We start from the raw sequence: 16,634 nt of genomic DNA on the forward strand, positions 1-16,634 counted from the left end.
TAGGCCTTAAGCATCAGTTCTAGAACACTGTATCTGGAGTGCCAGGATCATCATACATGGGCAAAAACTGTCATGAGAAGCCAAGCAGAAATTGCAGTTTAGTGCTCTCTTTTTTGAAGTTAGGACAATTTCAATAGTGGGGCAAAAAATCCACTTCCTGTTACTATGCTTGTTTGATCCATATTGAAGTTACAGCGAGGGATTCCAAATGAGGCCATAAGCTGTGACATCGTGGAGAGGGAATGGGCACTTGTGAAGGCACAGATCTGCAATGTCACTGTAATTATTTATTTTTTCTGTTTTGGAGAAAGATGGCTTAATTAGAGTTGCAGTCTTCAAGGGAAAGTACGGGAATTCTGATTACTCATTGAAAGCCTCCTCATCCACAAGCCTTCCATGTAAATAAAGTTAGTTTCAGTTATGCTTTAAGTAATCTATCAATCTATTTATAAATGTGTTTAAAAAAACCAAACAAACACGAAAAAAATCACCTAGAACTACTGCAAATTTGTGTGAGAACATCATTCTGGTTTCTGTTCCAAGATAACTTAATGTTCTTTAAGGCTGGAAGAGAACATAGTTCCATTACAACTGCACATATTATGGGTTTTGTATGAAATGAGCATCTCAAGGCGAGGCAAAGAAAGCAGCATTGTTCCAGGGCTGTTTTCCACAGGCCTGTATTCATATCTCATCCTTGTTGTTTGCAGGAGAGGCAGATGTGAACCAGAACAATGGGACCTCCACGAAGAGCCCAGCGGTGACAGACTCCAAAGGCACAGCGGACCCGAAGAATGCCTGGCCCGAGGCCAACCCAGCTGACAGGACTGGTCGCCCCCACTTGATCCGCCTCTTTTCCCGAGATGCCCCAGGAAGAGAAGACAACACCTTCAAAGATCGGCCCTCGGAGTCAGACGAGCTACAGACCATCCAGGAGGACAGTGCAGCAGCTTCAGAGAACTCGGATTTGATGGCTTCACAAAAGCGCTCCTCTTTCCGGCACGGATCAAAACTGGCATCTGCGAGCACTATAGACCATGCCAGACACGGATCCCCGCGGCACAGAGACTCGGGTCTGCTCGACTCGCTGGGCAGATTCTTTGGAGGTGAAAGACACGTTCCCCGGCGGGGCTCGGGCAAGGTGAGCTCTGAGGAGTAGAGAGCTGCAAGGCTACAGCAAAGTACAGTACAATTAAAGAGGAAGGGTGGGTCTGAAAGAAAGGTCTCACTGCTATAAGGCAAGAGTTGAGCTAGCCAGTGGGATGGTACTTGTAATATAATGCTTGGCTTTAAACTGAAAACAACAAAAAAAGCAAAGATCTGGGAAACAAGAGGAGCTACTCTGGGCAGTAACAAGGAGTATTAGAAATCCAGGGGGCTCTATAAACATTACTGGGAGGAACTTTTATTTAATGCATTTAATGTGGTATGTTGTACGCATTTCTATGCTGTGCCATTTACAGAAACTTCAGTCTGCTTTTGTGTGTTGTTCTTAAATATTTGCAAAAGGGAGCTGGATGAGAGCACTAAATGCAAGACAATCTCTATGTCTCTTGGCACTAACTGAGAGAAAAACTTGGAAGTAGATGTTAGAAAGGAATTATAGCCAAATTCTCAGCCTGCTTGAGCAAGAGTATGTTTAAGGTCAGTTGACAGCATTGCCGGGGAGATGGCTTGACAGATATTGTCCTGAATCCCAGGTCTACAAAATAATCCAGCTGCTTTATTCTGACAAGCAGTTAAGATTTATCCCAAGCATTTCATATTAGAAATTGTATAATGAGCCATTTCTACACTATGAATTAAAAAACAAGGCATTGATGGAAGGCTGTTTATTAAATTCTTCCCTTCTCCAGGATACCTGCCTCCTCTGATAAATTACGTAGCTGGCATATTAGTTCGCTGTTATTCAAGAAGTGGCAAAGTTTAAGGTGTTTTCTCTGTACCATTTGCCATGTAAATCATAAATTAAACCTTTATTTTAGCTGAATATGTTGTAGTTGCTTAAGTTGGGTGTAGCAAAAAGCAGTAGTTGCTGTCTGGACCCAAATTTTTGAAAATCCTTTGAGGTCTGTTCAGTGTTCAGCCTGTGATCTGTGCTGCACTGGACAGGACACAAACTGCCCTGTGGTGTAGAACTGAACTGTGGTGGTCCCACAGCTGTGGCTGTCAGTGTCCTTCACAGTGGAAGCACAATGTGTAATAGACCTTTAGAGACCACTGGATGAAAGATACTCTAGAAACTTAAAAACCAGAAGCTCCTCACTAAACTGGTGGTTAGTACTAAGCAAGGTGGGTGTTTTGTTCTTTTTATTTCTCACCTTTACCAACTGGGGCCTGCAATGCTATTAACAAAGACTGAGCAGCCAGGCAATTTATTTCTGTTTTAACGTTTCTGTGTGTAATGTTCATAAATGCAACAAGCAGTTGCTGTGAGCATGAAGAAAACCTTTTTTCTTACTGTTACTGCAAATAACAGAGACTGTTTCCAGCTGCTGTTTTCTGGAACCTGGTTGGCCAGCTCAACTCTTGCTGTTTTGTTCATGTACTGTGTTATTTGATGAAAAATAGTGTATGAAATGTTCTTTGTACACCACGGAGACAATACCAAAAAGTTAGATTCTGCATACAGAATATACAGAGGTATGTGCATTCCTGCTTGGCAATAAATCAAACCAATCAACTCAGTTTTTAGAAGTAATGACTAAAAGCTGCCTGCAAGCTGTACAAATTCTGTATTTTATCCTCTGGTGTGAACATGATTGCAATGATTCTCTATAGATTTTAATGTAATTATATATGAGAAGACAGGAGATCACCTCCTTTATCTCTGCTGTAAAATGCTATTTTGAAGAACTTAAATGTCTGCAAAACAGAAAAGAATTATGGACAATTCTGACTTTTTTACCTACCAGAAGTAGTTGTTTGGGATTTTTTTTCCCTTAAGAATGACTACTCATAGTGTTAGGGAGTCTTTTTGCAGATCTGAGCTGTAAGCAAAGGGAAGTTGAATTATTTTGGCACAAGTCAGTCACATTAGGACTTCTAGTGCCAAAGCATCTCTATCACTCTTCCACACAAAGATAATATTGATCATCCTAGGAAATATTCTAGGGAAGCTCTCCTATGGGAGGGCTTCAGTGGAAAGTATTGAGCAAGTGGCATAGACAGTGATTTCAACTCTTATTTATTTAGCCTCTGAAACAATGCCTCTTGGTTTCTTGTATCAAGAAAGGCTTGTGGTGTCATTTATTTATACAAGTGTAGACAGAGGAATTCTAGATGGCTCATTTGTGCTTAAACCCTAAATAGTTGTTGCCATTTGCTGAATTTTGTAGAGCATCACTGATAGATGATGAAGGTGTTCATAGACCAGCCGAAACAGAGTGAAGTCCCTTGGCAGTTTTCCAGACTCCACTAAGTACACAGGTCTTTGGAAAACAAGATACCACTCAAAGCACCTTAAAGGATGAATTTCAAAGGCTTGAAAGAGCTTGTAGAGCTGCACGGTTTATTTGCTTGCACTTTTTTCTGTATTTATTTTGAAGCATTTCAAAGCAATTCTGCATCTTGCAGTCTTCCCTTTTCAGCCAGCCCATGCCTCAGTGGGAGCATCTCAACTACCCACACCAGCAAGCACTGGAATGCAAAGACAACACTTGCTCTTTGTACAGATTTAGGGCTGACATTCAAGCAAAACACATTATAAATTCTTTGTGGAGGCATTTTCTTCTTGCATCCATAGCTGAGAAGTACAATAATGAATAATATTCACTATTGTGTCCAGAAAGGTGGGGTAGGAACAATGCTGGGACTGTTTCATGGCCTCCTTTCCTCATGTGAAGCAGGTTTTCCCTTGCCCTGCAATTCTGAAGTTAAATTAAAAGTGCAGGGGAGTTCCATGTGAGGTGTTAAAATTAGAAATACTGGAATGTAAAGAAATACTCCTATTCCTCCACAGGGAGAGCAATTCTTCCCCCAGTCCCAACTGAGATTTTGGATAGCTGAAACTCAATCAAAGCCAGCTTGAATTTTGTACTTTTAAGAAAAACTTTTAAGGTAGAATATTTGAAACAAAACTCTTGTTGTGCTCAGCTCAAATTTAATTGTATTAAAACAGAATTTAAAATGGTGACAGAAAGAAACTGTGGTGCAGACATTTTAAACAGCATCCAAGAGAGAGTAGCATAACAATAAATTATTTCCTTTCTAATCTTTATAGAATAAGTGTCTAAGGAAGTTTGTTAAAACAATCAAATGTTTTTTGTGCCTCCTAGATTCTGAGCCTGTATTCAACTTCAGTATGTACTGACTGCTATTTTGTTCCTTTGATAGAGTTGTTTATGCTTTTGTATTCCTTTTGTTTATGATTTTTTTTTTTTCCTACTAAAGTTTGGATTGTGAAACAAGAACTTTTCTGTCCTGGTTTAACATTTTGCATTAACGTACTAAACTTTAAACTACACTTGTGACACAGATCAAACAAACCAAAATATGTGACAGTAAACTATAGATGAGGCAAGACTTAGTGAAAGATTAAAACGATTTCTCCTCATTTTGCTTTAGTTTTGTATGCAATCTTGTGAGAGTCTCCTGTTGCCTGAATGAAGCCTTGCTCCTGTATTTCCTTCCCAATTTCTGTGTTTGGGTGCAAGAAGTACAGAAGGTAGCGATGGGGCTTCCCCATGCTACAGGCAGATACAGGGCAGGAGCAGCGCTGAAGTTCTTCTCAACTTGAGCAGAACCAGGGTTTGGGATCAGCATTTCTGAATCAGCAGCTCCAAACCCACTCCTGAGCTAAGCAGTTGATAGAGTGGGGATCTACAGAAGTGGATAACCATGCACAGGTAAAATGTGTAGGAAGCACAGTTTTAAATAATGCCGTGGAGGGATAAATTAATCAGAATCTTTTTTTCCTTTTTTTGCACTTCAAATCTATTCACATTTCCTGTGGAAGCTTTAATGTATACTACAGCACCATGAAGAAGCTGAAAAGTAGTTAAATCAGTGCTAGTCTGACTAGTGTATGATGTGATTTAAGTAATTATTACTGTGATTTTAATTTTCAAGTCTTAGTTTTCAGGGAGTGGTATTGCTTGTAATACACTGTTTTGTAAAACCTGCTATGCAAGCAGTATGCTTGTAAAAAAAATTATAGAGTTTATGGTGGTTGTAACAATAATTTTGTTTTATTATTTTGCTTTTTATGTGCTTTATGTATTCATTAAACTATTTACATCACAAAAACCAGTGTACTAATGATTTGTTTTAAATGCTTTAATCCATTAACAGAAGTTGCAACAAACCACTACTTATGTGACAGGTTTTTAGTTTACTAAGGGGCTCTGGGTCCTTTTGCAAAATTCAGTTAGAACAATGCATTGGACTGAAGGGAATAGGAAGGTTTCCTTCTGGAAAGGGTAGGCTTTGAATAACCAAAGCTCCTGAATCTGGTGTTTTCACTTAATGATAATGGGGACTGCATCTGGCCTCTCATTTGTAGCAGGTGGCAATGAATGATGACTACCTAAAAATGAATTAGTGTAACAACTGCTGGTCTGAAGCTCATTTAGTTTGTGCAGTGGTAGAACCTCAGAGTACTTTACATCCTCCTGGTTTAAAAAATACCACCTGTACAAAACAAGGAAATACCAACTGGTGAGTACACACACCACCCGAGAAGTGAAAGGCCTGGGAGCCAGCATTACATGAGATTTGATTTTGGTGTATTCATTTAACACATGTATGGCCATAAACATGTTATTTGTGCCTAATAATTAACACATTGTTTAATGCACTGGAACATGCATTTTCAAGGAAGTTACTGCTTGAAAGAATTATTACAAGCCACTAGAGGAATTTGGGAATTGGACTAGGTTAAATGCTCTTTAAATGGTACTTTGAAGTGCACTAAATTTTGGTAAAGTATTAGTGATGCTTCGTGTTCACCTGACATCAGCTGCATGGTAAGGTTTGTTCAGAAATGAGACACAGTATTTGAGGCTTGCTGATGTGTATTGCAAGTCAAAGATGAGATCATGACTGGAAAGAATGCCTGTGTGCTTCGCTACTTTTACTGTTTTTACTGTTTCTTAAAATATGGTCTTGTGCCTCTTACATTCAGAAATATATTAGTAACAGATTCAGGCTAAAAACAAATTAATCAGCTGAAGCATTTGAAGGATCTCTGTTTCTAATCACTCCACAGCAAAAGGCTTCCCCCTTTCATTAAACTTCTAACAGGATCTTTCAGTTCAGTCTTTGCTTAACAGATTTTTCAGTTCAGTCTTTGCTTGACTATTTCTAGAGTTTTCTGTCCACTAATATGATATAATAATACCAGTTGTACATGTAAGTTGCATGCAGAAGAGCATGTAAGTTCTACAGAAGAGCTCCAAGAATTCTTTTGAGTACTTGGTGAGGTTCAAAGCTTCTGGTGTCCTTTGTCTGGGTCTGAGACTGATGGCAGAACTGCTGGGGCAGTGGATGGGAGAGACAATGATAGCAGCTTTAGGATCTTTTATTGGGAACTGGCCTCAGCTGTTTTCAGCCATTCCTTGCTTGTCCACCTGCATGGCCCCACAGCCCAGCTGACAGAAAGGTCTGAATTTAATTTTAAAACCATGTATCAGAGGGGGGTGTTTGTTTAAAGAAGTGCAAAAGCCAGGCAGGGACCCCAAAATGTACATACAGATGGTCAAACAGAGCTATAAAAATTTAGCACAAGGATGTTCTCTGCCTGAGAACAATTTAATCTGTTTACTTCTCTGCAGATTAACCAGTTTGATAAGTAAGAAATTGTTTTATACTAAAATCTGGTATCTTGGTTTTTTCTATCACATTCCTTGCAAATGAAGAACTGCATTATCCTTAGCATTTTCCATCCTAGAATGCCAAAATAAATGACTGTACTTCAGCTGTTTTTAGATTACACAATGGTAAATGCTGCCAGATAGAAAACCAGAGCAAAAGTTATTACTTTTTTTGCCCCTTGACCTTGTTTTGTACCTTGGTCATCACACAGCATTAGCAACAATTGCTGGCTTTCACCTTTTGTACTGATGGAAAATACCTCACCATGTTCTTGAAATGGTCTCCAGTTAGATGTGTTCAATTACACATCACACTCCAAGGTTACTTGGTTTCATTCCTGAGCTGCACAAGAAATCATCCACTGCCATTTTCAGGTGATTTTACTGAATTTTTTACAAATCAATTTAGAACCGTTGGTAAAGCACAAATTACTGCTGCAGACCCAAGATAAGCCTTAGCCCTCTTTCGCCTTTTGCTTATGATGCATCTACTTCTCTATTTGTGATACATCATACAATTAATGTGCCTTGGAACCTGTACAAGCCCCAGGTATGGAGTACTCCAGCTTCCCTACTTTATACTAAGAATATTTCTTTCAAAGAAATATGCTGTCAACCATGCCATATCTACATATTTCATAATAGTAAATTCTCCTTGCTATTACACTCTCTACAAGTTATGTTGAGACAGACAATAATGCTTTTAACAACCTGTATGAGAGTTTAGCTTATCACTTGCTTACCTATTAAAGGCAGAAAAGAAATAGAATTGGCCCAATCCTTCAAAGATGAGACCTGATATTTTCTGAGTGGGTGGGTGAGTGCATGCAATCCGAGATTTCTAGAAATCAAGGTTGTAGTAACATTTTTCTGGCTAGCAGCAGTAAAGTGATAGTGTACACCTGGTATTTATAGCTTTGTTTTCCAAATAATTCCCATCTTTCTTATTGCATTCCCTTAATGACTATATGAAAGTACTAGGGAACAGGGCATCTAAAAATTTTATCAATTTCTGCTTTCTTACCAATGGCCATGCCCACAATGTTACATTATTTTGCTGTAGCAGCAACACCAGATGCATCTCCAGCAAATACGCATGTGATCAGTAGAAACTGATCACAGTGAATACCAGTGCAGGATGCCTTCCACATCTTGCCCATGTACAGTAAAGTCCTTAAGGCTGTAAAGTTTGATGGTAGCAGAAGCTACTTGGAGAACATCTACTAGCCAAAGGTTTTTTTTTTTTTGTTTGTTTTTTGGTTTTTTTTTTTTTTCTGGGGCAATTCTTCTCTAACAAAATCTAAAACAAAACCAGTCAAGTAAACCCTCACCCAAACCATGGATCATTTCAACAAAGTTTGATCTATGTCATTGATACCAACTTGATAAAGTAACAGAACAATACTAAATATGCATCAGAGACTATGTCTCCAAGCAGATAAAAAACTTCTATCATGAAGAATAGTTGAATAAAATTATTCATGCTGTGCAGAAAAAATGCTTCAAAAAAGCCAAGTCAAAGCACTAGGTTCTCCTCTGAAACCATTTATCAAGTGTCACAACAATGGAATAACTGGATACAGGCAAAAAACCCAGAAGGTACGATGGCACTGGTCTCTCATTTGAAACCCATCATAAACCAGATCTCTCCTGAAAAACTGCCCCCATTCTTTTTTCCTCCCAGTAATTCTTTTACCTGCTAATGTATGAACACTAATCATCAAGTCACTAAGGGGTAATGGGATTATGGAGAAATGTGGTTCTGGATTATTGATCGGCGCCTTTCTTGATCAGGGAGTGTTCTTCATACTTTCCTTCTTTTTCCTTGTGTTTCTTACTTTTCAGTCATCTCTGCTCTTTACTGCCTTGTTAGTTATTCCTGTTATTCTGCTAAGAATTCTTCCTCTTTTTGTTCATCACCTATTTCTAGGCAAAGACTGATCTCAGCACAACCCTGAAAGGCAGAATCTCTTGCATTCTACATTCTTCTTCCTGCCAATTCTCCTCTATACCTTTGAGCAAGTAATTTAATTTCTGTCTTAACTTCCACATTAGTAAAAATTAACAGTACCATTACAAGGATGTGCAGTCTATCCTTCCTAAAGTGATTTAACAAGCCTGCTGAATTAGATAATCAACTATAATGTCATCACCAGATCAGCCAGTGGGGAAGACGTCAGCATTCCCATCACTTTTGGTAACAGATCAGCAAGTTGTGAACAGCCTGAGACAAATACTGCCACCAAGAGCCAACTGCTACTTGGGCTGTACGTGAACAAAGATGGAACCAACAACACCCATACAACACAGCTCTGATTTAGCAGTGCATGCTCACAGAAGTTACATTGCTGCTAGAATAAGCATGGAAAAATACATCCCACATGGGCTGTGTGTTCTGTTGCTGCCTGGTGAGAGCCGGGGTAGCAGCACCGGAAGGTTCTGACAAAGTGTCAGCCATGCCCAGGAACACAAAGCCCCATGGACAAAGCCCCTCCAAATCCCAAGATGAGTCAATTTCTATATTCAAGTGCCTGTCAGATTTCTCCTTAAACTATACCACAGATTTCTATGTTATCAAGATAAGAAAAAAATAAAAGCATATATATTTGCATAAAGGATGCATCTCAATTCCTGTTTGGCATACATATTTAGAAACCATACTGACTACCTAAGTCTGAACCTGTATAGGAATCTCATTAAAGTTTGGATTCAGAGTCCATTTCAAGGACTAAAACAAAAGCAGATGAGTAGATCGCAAATTGCCTGTTGAACTTTCAGCTTCTTCTTTCCACAGAACAGCACAGTGTTCATAATGTAATGCTTAAAGGATAATTTTAGTCTACCCGTACAGTTCCAAATATCTTAGTGGGGGTGGTTATTATGGACATTATAGCATTATGAACAACCTACAGGTTGTGGAACAGATTGGTTTTCTAAGACAATCTAAATGCAATTTTCATGTCTATGTGAATTTGAAATGTGTGGATTTTGTATTATATCCCTTAAATTCAAGCACAGCAACTCATTAGGTATCTTGTGAAGAAAAACCATTGGAAACCATGAAACCCATTGAACCCATGAAAAAGCCCTTTGTTTTCCAACATTACCTGGTTTGACTGCATTTTAAATCAGCTATTTCCATATTCATATGCATGGATTTTGCCAGCAGAGAAACAACATGGGAGGTATTTTAGATTTTCATCTCACATCCTAAAGTAGACAACAAAAGTACACAAGACTGATACTGAAAAGAACTGTAAAAAGCTGTAAATTATTGTACTCCAAAAGTATCTTAATACTGTTATTGCCACAAATATGTATCACAGACTGATGAGGAGTTAGAGCTATTTACATGCATATGGAATCTTCAGCTATAAGCAATACTCTTGTGGAGGATGAGAGATTATAATATACATTTAAAAGCAAGATCTGAAATATCCTCTTTATAGCAAGCAAAATCAGGAATGGATTTAATGGGATTTCAAGACTAAAAAAAAAAGCCTGTAACTGCTTAACTATAGTTTTTAGCCATTTTATACACAGAGCCAATTATTGCACAACACTGAAAAGTATGCATATAGATATATAAATATATACATGCCTACAAACACACACTTTGGTATCTTCAGGTCATTACACTGGAAATGTAATAACCTTGCACTAAATCCCAAGTGGAGCCCATATTGTTAGAGATGTGGCAATTCTAATTTTTTTTTTTTATTAACAGCTCTTACAAGGTACTAATACAGGTTGTGCCAGTAAATGTGATTAGTCTGATGTGAGAGTACATGGCTAACACAAGGAATGCAATTCCAATGTATAGCTAATGTTGAGACTTAAAATACCTGCATGTTTTCTTTGCACTGCATTCACAGTTATTCTCTCTTTTTTTTGTTTTGTTTTGTCTTAGTGGCCTACATACCACCATACCAAGGTAGGTGACACAGTAAAACAATGCTACGTTGCTGTGCATTAGCAGAAAGAACCATGAAATGTTTAAAAACAAATAAAAATAAAAATTACTCTCCTTACAGGATAACTGTGGGTGTTTTATGTATATTTTAAAGAATTCTGGTTTAGATTGTTAATCCTTAAAACTACTGATTTCACTGTGAAGCTGCAAACTGTCATCAGAGCTCCTAGTTACTGCTTAAATTTCCAGTACTGGCAAATCTTTTTTATAAAGATCATTCAGCTTTAGGGTTCTTTTTGGTCTTTTTGAATGTGCAGCAGAGTTGACTTAGTTGAGATCCTTAACTGAGGTCAAACATTTAATTAATGTTAAGTGGGAACAGGAAAAGTTGAGTGCTCTGTTCAGTTACTGAAGAATTACTGTATGTTTAAAGTTTCCTAAAGGGCACGAACAGAGGCACCTTCATTTTAAACTTCACTACCAATACCCGAGGGCTCTGAATTCACACTCATACTTGGAAAGTGAATTTCAAAATACATAGATATGGAAGTGAAGGGTACTTGGCTTGATGTAATGTCATTCATTACATAAGCATAAACAGTCTCTGAAAAACACCACTGGATTTTGTTTTCTGTCCCTAGGAGTCCAAAATTTGAAAAAACAAACTGAAGGTGAAAGAGTAATTTTAACAATAAATTGAGGGGAAACATGCAAATTACCTGTCATTATTATATTATTATAAAGAATAATATCAAAAGTTCTGAAGGCAGATGAAGTCTGCTGATAACAATATTAATGGAAAGTACTTTATTTTAAACACCAGGAAACTCATCCAGAACAGTAATTAAAAATTACTTCAGATTTGCTACTGCTTCATACACATTAAAACAGGAGACAGTAGAAGCCTGTCATGTCATTTGGCACTGCAGGCAGAAGAAATTTTGTATTTACAGCTCAATAACCTTTCCAATAAGTTATTAGCACCTAATAATTGGTCAGAACACCTACCTAGATTATAAAACCTTATTATCCCAATTTCTCTCCATTCCAGTGGCAATCCATAGCCCATCAGAACTACAACACCATGGTGTTTATCCTAAGGACAAAGCAGTCAGCAGGGTTCAAAGGGTGATTTGAATGTAGATTTACAAAACAAAACCATGTCTGAAGTAATGTACTGAAACATTACTGGCTCTCTCTTCCTGATCACGGCAGCAGAAGCTATTTTGGCAACACTGGAACTAGTGACTGAGTAGAAACTGCTGTAAAAATATGACTGACTGCCTGACACCATGGAGATTTCACAGATCCAAAATTCAGATTTTCCTGCTTTTAAAATAGTTAAGTGTCCACATATCATCAGCATGCAAAAACCAACCCTGATAAAAACCAGCCAAACTTCTCCGCATTGAGTATTTTTTCCCAACGGAAATCACTGTCATAAACCACGTATATTACTTCATTTGGACTATTGCTCAGGAAGACCTACTGAAAATAGAAAGCCCTACTGAAATAGAAATTGTCAGCCTCATTTGATTCCCTCATTCTAAAAAAAAAACATTGCTCTTGGAGCTAATGAGTGTTAAAAAGTCTTTGGGAACTAAAAATTATATACAATCTATTCCTGCTTTCCCATGCAGAATGATCCAACAATTATATTTTTTTCCATTTTTTAAATTTTTCTTTTCTAAAATCACAGCCTATGACCCTATTTAAGAAAAATTTCCTATTTAAGGAAAATTACTAAGTTTCTGTTACCTGATCTTTCCAGTAAGAGGCTTATTTCCACACTGGGCTGTAACGTTAAGAACATGTGCATCCATATATATATATGTACAACATATGTGCATATACATACTGTATTTGCCATTTCACAGCACTGACAACTGTAGGGGGCAAACTCTGTAGATTTCCAAGGCATATTCCTACAGTCTTCACCCTTGAAAATGCTTTTGCATGCCATGGCTGGTAAGCTGTCCTTCCCAGCTGACTGGGCGACGTGCCTGTTCTGCTTTTCAGGACATACATGCAGCCAGGGTCAGCCACCACGTTGGGTCCATTCCCCCGAGATCTCAGCATGGCCGGCCCATTGATGACAACCCTGTAGTCCACTTCTTCAAGAACATTGTAAGTCTCTCCTCCTCTTATGCACCAAAATCAAGTATTTTCTTTAGAATCCATCAGTAACAAATACTCCCCAATCATTACCCTTTATTTTGAGCCTCAAATTGTACTGTGCCTTTTGAGCTCATTATGCCGATCAAATACAAAAATAGTTTTTAGACAAACAATACTGAAATGCTACCAAAAAAGCATGTGAACCTCCATTAGCATAGTCAAATGCTAACCATGTCAGTTATACAGTGCACTGTAGACATGTTTTGTCCTTGTGTCTTTAACACTGGCAGTATTCAGGAATTATTACTGTTCCAAGACAGATATAAATCCAGTGTATTCCAGGCAGCAGAGGAGCTTCTCGATGCCATTAACATTTTTAGCTTGTGGATAACATGCAAAAGGCCTGATGATTTCTGACATTTATTTTTGCCTCTGTTTGACAATTCTTCTGTGTTGGATTTTAGGTCTCACCCCGTACACCTCCCCCAATGCAAGCAAAGGTAAGCAGTTTCAGGGACTCAAGGCATTTATGGGCTAATTTACGCTAATTCAACTGCAAGCCTAATTCACTGTCCCTAATGGCACTAAATAAAATCTACAGGTATCCCTGGGAACAATTTAAAGCAAGAGCCTAAGACATAGAAGCCATGGCTCTCTTCCTCACGCACTTCCTGACTTCATGCATGACTAACTGAAGCCAATTGCAGGGATTTTTATATTCAATTTATGGTGTGATTGCTTTTTGTAATGAACTAACAATTGGTAATTCTTTCAAACAAGCCTCACCAACCAGGAGCCGTCCTTCCATTTACTCAACTCAGCTGGCTTTTGAAGTACGTAATACTGACAAACCATGGCTAGTGAAGTCAGTTCTAGTAATCACAATAAACACTTTTGCCTTTTTTTGGTTCATGAAATGACTGTACAGACTGTTGTTCTCAACTCCTGCCTGCCTCATTATCTGGCCATTATTTCATAATCTTGGCTGTCTTTTCATCTTCTGCTGTGTATGGCAGACCCATAGTGATCATCATGTCATTGTTTCTATTTCTTGCATGTACAGGGAAGAGGATTATCCCTCACCAGATTTAGCTGGGTAGGTGAAAAATGTGCTTTCGGTAACAGCCCTTTTATTTACCAGGCCAAAGCATAGCTTGCTCCATTGCCTCAAGCTGCTGCAGCAACGTGATAATTTTGTTTTGTCTCAAGTTTGCCATTTAGTTTTTCCTGTTCCACTTTCCTTCCTCCTTCCACAGCACTTTAAGAGGGTAATTGTGTTGCTTGCTCTTATCCTGCAATTTGACAGCCCTTGTAGCAATAATTTCTTTTGCTTCAGCACAAAGGGAGCAAAATCCACTGCATGGCAAAGCTCTCTTCCCTCAAAGGCTCCTGGAAGACCCATCTGCTCCATTTTCTTCTGAGATGGACAAAAATGGGAGGGAGGGCTGGGACAAGATAGGTGCTTATTGCACTTTTGCAACTGCTTTTACCCAGTGAAGTCTGAAAAACTAATGCTGCCACTAACCTCGGTATTTTGTGCCACCTTTCCTGTCAGTTAGAACTGATCTGCCTAAGCAATTCCTAGACAAGTTCTTCCCACAGTTCTCTCACAACTAATTAAATTCAACTTCTCTGCCACAGGTTTGATTTTATATGAGATGGCATGTAAATTACTGGCATTTTAAGACAAAATATCAAAGCCTTCAAGCTATTAAACATTTCTTTCACTATCAGAACATCACATATTAGCTGATGTGTTTGACATCTTAAAACTCATGAAATTAAAACATTTTAAGTTTTATCACACAGTCTAATGCTCTGAGCATTTAATTTTTGAATATTAATTCATTTTTTACAGGTTGATGCTTCCCTCAGATTTGAATCTATTCAGAAAATTTCCTAACATTTTCCTTCAGCTTTGTTTATTACATAAAAGATCATTTTATTGCAACAACCTCCAAATTTCTCATTTGAGTATTACATTTCAGTGATCACAAATAAAGACATCATGTATATCATAATTTGAATGTGATAATTTGCAATATAAATGAAAATCTTTCTTTGCAGGGTGGTGAAACACACAAGCCAGGATATGGAAGTGGAAAATTCTATGAGCATAAATCTGCTCACAAGGGACACAAGGGATCCTATCATGAGGGCCAGGGCACTCTTTCCAGAATCTTTAAACTGGTAAAGTACAATTGAACTTTAAGTCCAAAAAAACTGAACTGGGAAAAAGAGAAGCCAAATCTCTCCAGAACCTGCCATGTTTGAAAAAAAACCAAATTTTCTTAAAGCTTCTGACTTAGATTTGCATGGATAAACCAGAAATTTCTTTCATGGCTTAGGGACTACTTACATGATAGGAAACAATAGTTAGTGGTCATCAGGAAAGAAGGTAAGTCCACAATGTCCCACAGAGACCTGCACCAGGATCAGTGTTGTTACTGAATGCAAAAATGATCTGGAATACAGAAGACCAATGAAATGACACAGCTGGTTGCTGCTAAATTATTTAGGATAGTGAAACTGAAAGAGAACTGAGAAACTGCAAAAGAGCAGTACAGGACAGTGCTGGACACATATTTGGATGCAGTTAAGAACTCCAGAGTCCCTGCTTATTCCCACCCCAGGTGGGAGAACCCCTACAATATGTCAGTATTGCTTGCAAGTTATGAAACCACAAAGTGGGGCAAATTAGAAAACTGTCATATTAGAAATAAACATTTGGTCAGATTATCTTTAGTCTGCTTCAATTCCCCGTTTCAAGGCACAGCCCAGCCACAACAACACAGGCAATAAATGAAAACAGAACAGGAAAGAAAGGTCAGTTGTGAGGATTTTTCAGATTCTATGTCAGGAAACAGACACATGAAAGTACACTATATCCACTGGCAGATACATTAAGGAAGACTGTATTTTCCCTCAAAGGCAACGATGGCAGTGAGTTCACTCATAACAAATCAGCCAGTGCACTATTTGCACATAAAGATGCCATCACAGTCATCTCAATTTCAAGTTAGAAGGTCTGAGATCCTTAGCAGAGCTTATCACTTCAGACTCTTAATATTCTGCTCTGCAGCTGGAGATGTAACAGTGCCTTCATTTGCAGAAAATCCTCATTATTGTCCCTTAAACAGTTTAGGTTTTATATCTCCCATTATACAGTTGTTTTCCAAATTTATGCAGCACCAAATGACAACACAGAAACTTGGTATTCTTATATTTCAATTTAAGAAAAGGAATGATCTCTTCAGAGGCCTTGGTAAAGAATCAAACATATTTTGAGTCTTATTTTCACACTGTGCACTTGGTAGATTTAGTAGAGTTCAGGTACATCAACTATTCCATGGCTATATACTGACATTATTTGTAAATTTTCATCATTTCAACATCTGAAAATAGGTATTAATGATGTCTCATGATATTTAACATTCTCTTTTTTGCATACTCATCACAACTATTTTAGCTTAGATTTATATATATATCTGAGAGATACATACACCAGTTTAACTTTTTAGATAACCTTTTCCCAGCCATTAGAATTTCTGGAATTTTGATATGAATTTTATTCAGTCCATTGTTTACAGGAGGCATTAATTACTATATTTAATAGTTTTACAGTCTTGTAATATAAAAAAAGTTATCCATTCTTTAAGATATCTCTGAAAGAAAAAAAAAGCCAGTTACCTAATTCATTAGGCTGAATTTGCCTGTAACACTCCTGTAAAACTAAGGAGGCAGCACTGAAAGATGAGAAGATAAATGAAGAAAATGAAGTCTCAAAGTAC

The 16,634-nt window shown here is 38.0% G+C and overlaps 1 protein-coding gene across 6 annotated transcripts in view; it reads left to right on the forward strand.

Annotated features, from left to right (window-relative positions):
• Positions 1-16,634, forward strand: part of MBP (myelin basic protein) — a 106,036-nt gene that overhangs the window by 86,767 nt on the left and 2,635 nt on the right. For 4 of the 6 annotated variants that reach the window (XM_079301081.1, XM_079301082.1, XM_079301083.1 and 1 more), the window contains 7 exons: positions 711-1,141; positions 4,278-4,301; positions 10,723-10,746; positions 12,745-12,852; positions 13,308-13,343; positions 13,907-13,939; positions 14,911-15,033. In XM_079301081.1, the coding sequence (XP_079157207.1) occupies positions 711-1,141; positions 4,278-4,301; positions 10,723-10,746; positions 12,745-12,852; positions 13,308-13,343; positions 13,907-13,939; positions 14,911-15,033 (779 nt within the window). The remainder of the gene's footprint in view (positions 1-710; positions 1,142-4,277; positions 4,302-10,722; positions 10,747-12,744; positions 12,853-13,307; positions 13,344-13,906; positions 13,940-14,910; positions 15,034-16,634) is intronic. The other 2 variants (XM_079301085.1, XM_079301086.1) reach the window with 2 other exon arrangements.

The sequence above is a fragment of the Erithacus rubecula genome (assembly GCF_903797595.1).
Source record: "Erithacus rubecula genome assembly, chromosome: 3".
Classification (NCBI taxonomy): domain Eukaryota; kingdom Metazoa; phylum Chordata; class Aves; order Passeriformes; family Muscicapidae; genus Erithacus; species Erithacus rubecula.